General features: G+C 30.5%; 3 protein-coding genes and 1 long non-coding RNA gene across 4 annotated transcripts in view; 3 read left to right on the top strand and 1 right to left on the bottom strand.

Annotated features, from left to right (window-relative positions):
- Window positions 1-1806: 1806 nt before the first annotated feature.
- LOC105457146 lies at window positions 1807-4621 on the top strand. The gene is made up of 6 exons (XM_011701647.1): window positions 1807-1910; window positions 2102-2355; window positions 3486-3964; window positions 4093-4197; window positions 4301-4456; window positions 4568-4621. Exons 1-6 carry the CDS (start codon window positions 1807-1809, stop codon window positions 4619-4621), a joined length of 1152 nt encoding a protein of 383 aa, XP_011699949.1.
- Window positions 4622-6927: 2306 nt separating this feature from the next.
- Window positions 6928-11157, top strand: part of LOC105457144 — a 9270-nt gene continuing 5040 nt past the window's right edge. The window contains exons 1-6 of the mRNA XM_011701646.1: window positions 6928-7383; window positions 7470-7574; window positions 7694-7845; window positions 9272-9525; window positions 9931-10274; window positions 10606-10710. Of these exons, the coding sequence (XP_011699948.1) occupies window positions 6928-7383; window positions 7470-7574; window positions 7694-7845; window positions 9272-9525; window positions 9931-10274; window positions 10606-10710 (1416 nt within the window). The remainder of the gene's footprint in view (window positions 7384-7469; window positions 7575-7693; window positions 7846-9271; window positions 9526-9930; window positions 10275-10605; window positions 10711-11157) is intronic.
- On the bottom strand, window positions 8364-10687 carry LOC105457106. Its single transcript, XR_975343.1, has 4 exons — window positions 10545-10687; window positions 10297-10419; window positions 10047-10174; window positions 8364-8901 (listed from the first exon to the last, which is right to left on the bottom strand). It is a non-coding gene; the product is annotated as an uncharacterized LOC105457106 (long non-coding RNA).
- Window positions 8760-10763, top strand: LOC105457107 (odorant receptor 94a-like). The gene is made up of 4 exons (XM_011701563.1): window positions 8760-8866; window positions 9272-9525; window positions 9931-10400; window positions 10606-10763. The coding sequence occupies exons 1-4, from the start codon at window positions 8763-8765 to the stop codon at window positions 10744-10746; spliced, it is 969 nt and encodes a 322-aa protein (XP_011699865.1). The 5' UTR covers window positions 8760-8762; the 3' UTR covers window positions 10747-10763.

The raw sequence follows: 11157 nt of genomic DNA, 5'->3' as shown, positions 1-11157 counted from the left end.
TTTTTGTTTTTGTTTCTTAATATTGTCTTTTTATAGATACTTTGTACTTAATATAAATATGTAAACATTTGTAAAGTAAACAACAAAAAACATAAAACAAGCACACATTTCAGAGGACCGTCGATTAAAGTCGACGGGGGTGGTGGAGGGCCTCTACAGGTTGATCTGGTTTTACCGAATAAAATTTTTGTTCAAATTGAAAATAAAATCTAATCTATAATTGGAAAATGTCAAATTTAGCCAAAATGTATGTAATCCTAACGATATTCGGTAAAAGCAAAACAACCTTATAGAATGATAAGATAGTGCTCATTTATATCACAAAAGTAACGATTAATTGTTATCGAAAAAGATAATGAAAACAGTAATGACATTACACTTAACTAATGCGTTACTTCCCAATCTTAAACAACGAACTATCGTTGTTACAAATCGGTTTTTCATAAATATCTAATTAATTATATTTTTATCAATTTCTTTGTAAAAGGTGTTTGATTAAAATCTTAATCAATTTGAGATCAGCAATTTATTCTGACAGTTTATAAAACGGGACATGAAAAATTAAATTTTTTCGGTTTCTGATTTTAGGTCAAAAACAGGAAAAGGTAAAAAGCGTATCACGCCGAAACAACAGTTTATTATATGCTATCGAATTCTTTTAACGAGCGTTTAATTACGACGCTTAAACGTAATTATGGAATTAATGGGATGCACCATAGCACGTCAGTTTTTATTTTATTGCAGTGTAATCAGTGGAGATTTTTTGGTTATAGAGATAATATTTTTTCTTGAATTATTTACTGCAATTATATACGATTTGCATTTTTAATACGGTATATATGCATATCAAGAGATAATTATATTTTAAATTGTTATTTTATATTTATATTATGACTAATATAAATAATTATTCTTTCAAAATTATAATACAAATGTAGGATTTCTAGATAATATTCTTATTACTCTAATTGTACAATAATCTTATTTTTTAACATAAAAAATGAAAATGAGCAAAGAAAAATAATTTGATGGTGAAAGCGCCAATTAAATAGGCTTTATTCGTATTGATGAGGAGGAATTTAGTTTATACTCAACTAAGACTCACCTGACTAAAAATTGTTGCCCATTGCCAAAAGAAGAGTTTATACAAATTGTTGAAATAAGCCGATACAAGCTCAACATTTTAACAATTTTCGTGTATCTCTTTGACCTGATATATTTTCTAGATAATTATAGATAATTTTATAGAAAATAGATTATTAAATCAAATTCAATGACAAATAATTAATAATTTACATTAATTTGAATTAATATAAAAATTTGTAAAATTGTAAATTTCTTTGAGTACTCTTAATTTCTAATAAAATTACTAATAATAAAATAGATTAATACAAAATTTATTTCTTTTATAGTGAAATATTCACAATAACTTTTGTTTATATAAACTCTTATTTTATGACTTTATTTTAAATTTTATAATTTCACGTCTATAAGAAAATGTAGAAGAGAATATTTAAAATAAGCGACAATTTATAACGCATATCGCATATATTGCTGTATAACGTCTAACAAGAATATGAAATAGAGAATATAAATACGAGCAGCAATGGGAAAAGCGCGGATGTTTCGTCCCGGACAATATTAAAAAATCATGCACCCTTTAACAATGATGTATATACCTAATAGACATCGTTATTAATGCAAGAACGTTGCAGAATGCGGGGACATCTCAGAATTCTGAACTGATGACATATGCTGTATTTAGTTATTCTTGAGGGAAGATTTGTTGTTGGACACGATAGAAATATGGACTTATTGCCGGTAAACTTTTATGTTCTTCGTTTTTGCGGAGTATGGAAAGAACGTGAGGATAGCAGCTTAATAGTACGTTTCGTCGGCTTCTGCTACAGGTAGAAATAAGATATACGATAAGCAAAAGTAGATTCAGTAATTTTATCAAAAACATTTTATTAGTGTACAATAGTTTAAATTATTTGTAAATGTTGCGTTCGCTAATTAAGTGGTAAAAATTATTGGAAACGATATATACAATTAATCTATTTATTATTTTCTTCTTCTCTCTTTTATATACGTAATTTAGGTATACAATTGCTGCTATAATATATCACTTTACTATATCTGAGGTAATCGAGCTCATTCGTATGAGGAACAATATGGAAGATTTAACGGAAGGTCTATTCCTCGCCTTAACTTACATGACTCTGTGTTTAAAATATCTCAATTTTTTGGTGCGACAAGGCGAATTACGTACTTTACTAGATTGTTTTCGCGCCAAGCTATGCCAGCCGAGAGATTCCGCGGAGGTATCGATACTGAAACAGTATGATCGAGAAGGTATAATATTTATTAATTCTAAAATATTAAATTGAAGATATAAGTATATACTTGAAAAATTTCTCAATTCTCTCTAGAATGGAAAGTATTATTAATTTATAAGTGTTAAGAAAAAATTGCTAAGAGAAAATTAATATACATATTCACGAAAACATACAAATAAATTAATATACGTTTTTATATATGTACACAATTTTTTTTATGAAAAAACTCCGCATGATTTTTATAAAAAAATAATCCAGGTCAAATTGCTCCATTTTGAGATATGTTGATAGTTTTTTGAAATTCTGAACAAATATGTCTTCATTGCAACATTCACCTAAAATCAATAGATACGAAATATATATAGAACTCTGAATTTGAGTGTGCTATATGTATCTCTTTAAAATAATCAAATGCTTTCTTTTATGTGTGACAAAAGTAAACATATGCATTCTTGAATATTGACGTGTATAAGTGCATGTATTATTTATGCATTATTTACATAAATAATTATTTGTATTTGTTCGGGTACGTTTTATAAGTATGTTAATTGTACGCGCTTGACACAACGCGTGTAATCGCTACAATATGCATAAAAACACAAAAAATACTAGATTCCGAACACATCCATTTTTATAAAACCATTTTATAAAACCATGACAGATACTCAACATACGCGTCCACGCACACGTACATGCACTCATACGTAGCACTTAATTACCATTCAAGAATATGTATGTATATGTATACCTATTATACATAAAAAAAGAATTTAGTTGTCTTAAAGAGATATAGCAGACACTCAAGTTCTATATCTAATTTTCAAACTCTATATTTCTTTATTTATTGATTTTAGGTGAGTGTGAAGACAATGGCAATTGAGATCTTTGTTTAAAATTCCAAAAGCGACATATTTCAAAACGGAGCAATTTTCCCGGGGTTATTTTTCCATAAGAATCGTGCGGGGGGTTCAAAGAATCTGATTAAACATTTATGATGAAGGATCTCTGATAAAGTCGATCTCTCGTTAAAGTGAATTTATATATATACTTATGAATATACTTGCAATACTTATAATTATTCCTTTCTCCCCCACCTTATGACTCATTTAATTAATTATTTTACAAATTCTTGTGCTGCAAATAAAGCTAAGCAGACTACCTGTTTCTTCATGTTTATGTGTCAAACGACGGGTCTATTGATGCTCATAGTGCCTCTATTGTCTAAGGACGAGAGATCCTTGCCGTGTAAAGTGTACGTACCGTACTCTATCGCGGCTTTTCTTCCTTACGTATTGACTTATCTTCAACAAACTGCAGCTTTAATTTACGGAGTTTCGTTGAACGTCTCCTTCGACGCTCTCGTTTATGGTCTCATTATTCATACCTGCGGGCAGATCGAGCTCCTGTGCCATCGATTGACAGAAACGTTTCGATTTCTTCACGAGAATAGCGACGAGAAGAGACACGGCGTCATTGAAAATTTCGCTATTGCGGAATGTGTGAAGCATCATATTTCGGTGTTTAACATCACAAATAGGATACAGTCTTTATTTATGTGGACTACTACCACTTTGTTCTTCTTCAGCCTCCTCACTCTCTGTACCAGCATCTATCAAATGTCCAAAGTAAATTAATTTTTTTATGCGGATTATAAATACAGTTGGTTATAGTATTTAGTATAATTTAATAAAATTCAAATAATGAAATTGATATTTATTTAAATGAAATGCTGCGATCGATGTTTCTATTTCAGAAAGAACTTTTCAGTCCTGAATTTATCACTTTCATATTATATTTAGGATCGATGATGTTTCAAGTATTCACATACTGCTGGTATGGTAACGAACTCGATTTAAAGGTATTGTTGGTATAATAAAATTTTTTTTCTTATAGCTTACGATTAGTAATGTTTTATATTTGTATATTTTATATGATATAAAATCGTGGTATTTTTTATATAGAATAAAAATATCGCGCATGCTATTTATGCTAGCGATTGGACGGTAATATCGACTAAGCAACGTAAAAATTTATTGCTTATAATGATGATAAGTCAAAGAGGAAGAATACTTTCTTCTTATGGATTTTGCACATTAATTCTTAGCACTTTCACATGGGCAAGTACACATATATAATAATTAAGGTTTAATTAGAAATGTACACTTGTAATTTATATATTGTAAATGTTTTGTAAGTTTTATATTTATATATGCTTCGTATTTGCGCAGATCCTAAAGACGTCTTATTCTGCTTTCAACTTATTGCAACATGCTTCAAATTAGTAACTTACGTAAATTTTTTAGCAAATGTAGTACTGTTTTAATCAAATTGACAGCAAATGTATTTTTATACAATATTTTCTAGATAGATATAGAATAAATATTAGATATTTTTATATTAGAAACTTTGTTTTGTAGATACCTTTTTAAGTACGTTACATTTGTTTATAAAAGTAGTATACAATTTTTTGTAAAATATTTTACCAAATAATCTTAAAAAATTCTTATAGAACAAGACGTTTTAACGGGTATACTAAATTTTTAGACGTCACTTTGATTTGAAATTTTTTTTTTACTTAGACTTAGAATTTGCATGACACCTTTTTCAAATTGTAAGAATTGCATAAAATATATTGTTATAAATTGGAAAAATTTTAAATTATTAAAATTGACATAACATATTATCAAGTAACAAAATTGTCTTTGAAAGTTAATTTTTGAAGACTTTAACAGTTCTTTATTTTTTGAATTTTGTTACACACAATTTTGAACTCCTTTCTTTCGCACTTGTTTATTTTATTTCTTTCAGAGAGATTCCTTAAAACAATTGTTACAGAAACAATTTTCTCTTAGCTGCAGTTATTTTCCTAGCAAAACAATTGAACTATATGTCTCATCTCTGGAATAAAATGTTCCTTGCAATAAACCCGTAATTTTACGACTTTATTTTGTATTTACAGTTTCTTTACGGTTTTTATATTTATAAAATAATGTAAGAAATCCTTTAAATAATTAAGTGATAACTTGCCGATATTGAAGGCTCGTACAACATTTTGCCATCGGGTTACATTATCTAATAAGAATGTAAAATCGAGAATAAGAATACGGCAATGGGAGAAGTCCGTATATTTTGTTCTGCTGAACAGTATTAAAAGATAATGCACCCTAACAATGCTGTGTATACCTTGACATCGTTATTAATGCAAGAACACTGTCGTCGGGAATGTCTCACAACAGCTCTGAACAAATGACATACTATACTTCGCCATTGTCGAGGGAAGATTTACGTTATATAGGTATACGACGATAAAAATATGGACTTATTGCCGGTGAATTTTTACGTTCTTCGTTTTTGCGGTGTATGGAAAGAACGAGAGGATGACAGTTTGGTAGTACGCTTTGTCAGCTTCTGTTATAGGTAGAATAATTATATGAAACATACATCAAGCAAAAATAGATTCAGTAATTTTATTAAAAACATTTTATTATTAATAGACTGAAATTGCGATTAAAATTGAAATTATTTATTAGTGCATTATAGTGCATTAATGTTTATTAATTAAGTGATAAACGTTCTTGGAATTATATATATACAACGTATATTCTTCCCTCTTTTTTACATACATAATTTTGATAGATATACGATCGCTGCTATAATACATCATTTTACGATATTTGAGGTAGCCGAGCTCGTACGTATGAGGAATGACGTGCAGGATTTAACGGAAGGTCTATTCATGGTGTTAACTTATATGTGCCTGTGTTTAAAGATTTTAAACGTTTTGATACGACAAAGTGAATTGCGTGCTTTGCTAGATTGTTTTCGCGTTAAGCTATGTCAACCAAGAGATTCAGTGGAGGAGTCGATACTAAAACAATATGATCTCAAAGGTACTATTATTGCTGCTGGAACATTATTAAGGAACTCATTATTAAGGAAATAAAAAATCTAACTGGAATATTAAACAGTAAAAATTTTTAGTTTAAAAAAATAATATACTTGCAAATATACACATTTATACATACTTATGTATGGAGAAAAACAAAGATTGGCTGATATAGCAAATATTTATCTACGTAGTAAATTTCGTTAATTATTATATGAGCAGCAAAAACATTTATTAAGATTAATTAAATTTTTTTAGATAAGTCTTATTAGATCTATTAGCTCTATCAATTATGTTGCTCTAAAAATTTTGTAACAGATTATTCCTTTTTTTTTATCTTTTAATTTTGTTTATTCTTATATTGACTTATATTATATTTTATTAGCAACACTTTTGTTGCAAAAGCAAAATATTGTGATAAATTCATTTTAACAACAAATTAATATTTTTATAAACAAACTTATTAATCAAAATTTGTCTATTGCTACAATAACTAAATTATTTTTCTTCATGTAAAACTCCTCGTTTAATCTTGTCTCTTTACTTACTTATAAAATACTTAAAAAATTACTGGTAAAGTTTCCTTATAGAATATAGATATAATTATAATCGTACCTACATCTCATAGAACCTAATTATTTTGCAAACTCCATTTTGCCGTGATGTACTACGAACGAAGCTAAGAGAATCGCTTGTGCCTTCATGCTCATCTCGCAAATGACGGGTTTAATGGTCCTCATAGTACCTCTGATGACGCAGAACGAAAGGCAGTTGCCCTTGAAGATGTACGTACCGTACTCCATGGTGGAGCTACTTCCTTATCTGTTGACCTATCTTGAGCAAACTGCAGCTGTATTTTACGGGGTATTACTGAACGTCGCTCTTGACTCCCTCGTTTACGGTCTTATGATTCAAACCTGCGGGCAGATCGAGCTGCTGTGCTATCGATTGTCGGAAACGTTCCGATTTCTTCAGAGGAATAACAAAGAGAAGAAGCACGCCGACATTGAGAAATTCGCTATCGCGGAATGCGTGAGGCATCATGTTTCGGTGTGGAACATCACACACAGGATACAGTCGTTATTTATGTGGATTATCGCCACTTTGTTCTTCTTCAGCCTTATCACTCTCTGCAGCAGCATCTATCAGATGTCTAACGTATAAAAATTGTTTTAAAACATGATTCAATAGAATTGATATTAGCTAAACATAAACAATGTTGCAATTACAGTATCTTTTTGCAGAAAAAACTCTTTAGCGTCGAATTCTTCGCTTTTGTGCTATACTTAGGATCAATGTTGTTTCAAGTATTTTCATATTGCTGGTATGGCAATGAGCTCGATTTAAAGGTGTCGCTGATAATGAATTTTTCACTTTTGATTGATATTTGAAATCCTAATCACTAATGATCACCAATGATTGATATTTAAATAAATAAATAATATCAAATTAAATATTTTTTGTCCAGAATAAGAGTATCGCGTATGCTATTTATGCTAGTGACTGGACAATAATATCGGTAAAGCAACGCAAAAACTTGTCGTTTATGATGATGATAAGCCAGAGAGGAAGAATGATTTCTTTTTATGGAGTTTGCTCGTTAGTTCTTAGCACTTTCACGTGGGTAAGTATACGCAATATGTACTTTTAAAAAATACACTATACATAATTTTTAAAACACACATATTGTAAATACAATAACATGTTGGATATATAAAAAGAATTTAAATTTTTATTCTCTGCATCTGTACAGATTTTAAAGACCTCCTACTCTGCTTTTAACTTGCTGCAGCAAGCTTCGATTTAATATCTTCGTATCTATCTCTTTGACAACTGCATTATTATTCTAAACACATTAAATGTATTTTCGTACTACATTTATCTCTAGAATGTTATAGATATTTTTATATCTGCATAGAAACTTGTTTTGTATAAATTATTCTTCACATCGTATATAGATATTCTGTGTATATATTTTATGATAAAAATAAAAATAAAACTTCCCGTTGAATAAAAAGTATACTTGCAGTTTATTCTGCAGATACATAACTCATTAAATTCTCCTTACAAAAATTTTCAGCTGCTCGTCAGTTTTCCTGACAGGCGAACAATATTTGCAAAAGAACTTTTCACATACATCAATAGTAGTAATACTTTAATATCCTTCACTCTCGGTATCCTTCGTACATTCGATACTATATGCATTACATAAGTTCATAATTTAAGAAATAATGACTGGTTATGTCATCGCGAATGTCTGGTAAACACATGAAAAAGAATACAGAGTCGAAGAGAAAATGTAGCGGAGAAAGAAAAATCAGCGAATTCTCTCCCATTGTCCGACGGCATTAAATGTTAAAGAACGCTTAGAACGTTCCAGCGATTACTAATTCATGAGAACGGACGTTGACAATGTATGGAAAGTCTCGTTATACATTTTTTTTCCTAGCATTAATTTTTTCCAAGCTTCATATTTTCAAAGCATAGCGAGGCATGACAAGAGGGAGACCATTCACCGGAGCGGCCGTTCCGGAATTATGGATATATTGCCATTGAATTTCCGGGTTCTCTGGTTCTGCGGTGCGTGGAGCGAAAAAAAGGATAACAATCTTTTCGTTCGTTTCTTAAGTTTCTGCTACAAGTACGATACGATACTTTTCTATTCACATCTTGTTTCTACACGGATATAAATCTATTTTATACATGCACTCTGTATTTGAGTCTGCAATGTTCTGCAGCTAAATTTTTTTTCTCGTCTTTCTTATTCTTACAAAATTAATTTGTTAATGACGTTGTTATTGCCAGAAATATTGCACACGCATGTAGAAGCTATATGTCGCTTTGATATCGAATATATGAAAGAATGTGATTTGATTACATTATCTGTGATTGTGTACTCTGTTTCTATTTAATTTCTACTTAGGCTTATGCTAGTCATTTTATTTTACCGAAGAATCACGATTAGACTCAAGATTAGACATTATTAGATATTTCAATCAAGATATAATTAAAATGATTAAAATATTAAGATATATAAAACTTTCAGATATGCCATTGTTATTTTAATATACGAGTTTACGATATCGGAAGTAATCGAGCTTGTAAGGACGCACGACGACATAGAAGATATAACCGAAGGACTCTTCCTAGCGTTAACTTATGTAGCTTTATGCTGTAAATACGGAAACTTCTTAGTGCGACGAAACGAAGTGACCATGTTGTTGGACTGTTTTCGAAGCGCAACGTGTCAGCCAAGAAATTCCGAAGAAAGAATGATTCTTATTAAGTACGATCGCAAAGGTACTCAGCCGCAGCAATTCTTATCTTGACAGAATTATTACAAATAAATGAATTTTAATATTTCTTTATATAAAAAGTGAACATAAAAAGCTGGAGTTATTAATAATATGAGTTTTCAAAAAAATATACTTTTGCTATAGCAATGCAATTATATTAAAATTTGAATAGATAATAATAAAGCACACATCGATAAATTTTAATAACAAATTAGTTGAATCAGATAATATAATCAAATTATAATACTTTCATATTTGACTAAAAATATACATAACTACAAAAATTAATCAAATTCGGGAAATTAATATTTTGATATTTTTGATATGCTTTTTCTAAGACTATGCACTTGGGTATTACATATATTAACTTGAAAATATATGCTTTTAATATTTAATGTTTATCTCACAGCCAAGTGGTGCGTCAAAGCTTTCATGAGTATATCTCAAGCTACTTGCATAGCTCTTATACTCGCTCCCATCGTGGGACCCCAGAAAACCGACAGACCTCTGCCGTTCAAGACATACCTGCCGTACTCGATATCCGGCTTATATCCGTATTTGTTGACCTATCTTAATCATGTAGGCGCAATATTTTACGGGGTATTACTGAACGTCTCGTTCGACTCCCTCGTCTACGGCTTCACCCTTCACGTCTGCGGGCAGATCGAGCTGCTGTGTTATCGTCTGTCAAAGATTTTTAAGGATCATCCCGAGCAGTATCTAATCGACCCGGGCGCGATGATCAGCGAGTGCGTGAGACATCACTTATACGTACACGAGATCGTGCGCAGGATACAGTCGTTGTTTGTGTGGACCGTGACGATTTTATTCATTTTCAGCATGGTCACTCTGTGCACCAGTATTTTCCAAATGTCCAAGGTCGCGTAAACTGAAATCCCTACGATGATTCTTAGGATTAATTCCTTAATTCAAGTCGGCGTTGCCGAAATTCTTCTGACATTATTTTAAATATTTTTTTTATATACTAAATAACTAATCATTGATTAAAAAAAACGTCTCTACCGAGGATCTCTATCTAATTTATGCGGTGTCATTTAAATATTGAAGTAAATTTTCCTTGCAGAAAAAGCTTCTCAGCGTCGGATTTCTCTCGTTGACTTTGTACCTCGGCAGTATGCTGTTTCAAGTGTTCTTTTACTGTTGGTATGGAAACGAGCTTCAATTAAAGGTGATTAGAAATTTCGTGTGTCTGATAATTCATTAAATTAAAGCCCGATTTCGATTGATCTGTAATACACAATGAAATGCGAGATGACATTTGCGAAATATAAATTGTATATATAAAATTATAAAATACATTCTATTCTTGTAATATTTATTTGTAATTTTATGCGCCAAATTATTTCAAAAGGGTTTATCTTGTGACTATATATTATAAATATGGACTGATAGTAATTAACTTCATACGTGTCGCCAAACTGGAAGATGTAAACTCCATCCCAGTCAGTAATTTTCTGCGGCGAGGGGGAAGGCTCCTGTGAAACCAATGTGTTTACGACGTGTAAAGGAAAGGTGCTAAGTCTGTTTTTAATTTCTTTCCATTGATTTGAGATTTTTTTCGGCTCCCTATCAATTTTCAACATAACATTTAATACATTTTGACATATTTCACATT

The sequence above is a fragment of the Wasmannia auropunctata genome, unplaced genomic scaffold, assembly GCF_000956235.1.
Source record: "Wasmannia auropunctata unplaced genomic scaffold, wasmannia.A_1.0 LD335365.1, whole genome shotgun sequence".
Taxonomy (NCBI): domain Eukaryota; kingdom Metazoa; phylum Arthropoda; class Insecta; order Hymenoptera; family Formicidae; genus Wasmannia; species Wasmannia auropunctata.
The sequence above is the reverse complement of the archived record's forward strand: the minus strand, read 5'-3'. Positions and strand labels throughout refer to the sequence as shown.

Bases quoted from the DNA above. Each gene is read 5' to 3' on its own strand.
- LOC105457146 (XM_011701647.1), top strand. From the start codon at position 1,807: ATGGACTTATTGCCGGTAAACTTTTATGTTCTTCGTTTTTGCGGAGTA. The intron at 1,911-2,101 runs GTAGAAATAAGA...TACGTAATTTAG, and splicing joins TTCGTCGGCTTCTGCTACAG to GTATACAATTGCTGCTATAA. The intron at 4,457-4,567 runs GCAAGTACACAT...GTATTTGCGCAG, and splicing joins TTCTTAGCACTTTCACATGG to ATCCTAAAGACGTCTTATTC.
- LOC105457107 (XM_011701563.1), top strand. From the start codon at position 8,763: ATGGATATATTGCCATTGAATTTCCGGGTTCTCTGGTTCTGCGGTGCG. The intron at 8,867-9,271 runs GTACGATACGAT...TAAAACTTTCAG, and splicing joins TTCTTAAGTTTCTGCTACAA to ATATGCCATTGTTATTTTAA. The intron at 10,401-10,605 runs GTCGCGTAAACT...TTTTCCTTGCAG, and splicing joins GTATTTTCCAAATGTCCAAG to AAAAAGCTTCTCAGCGTCGG.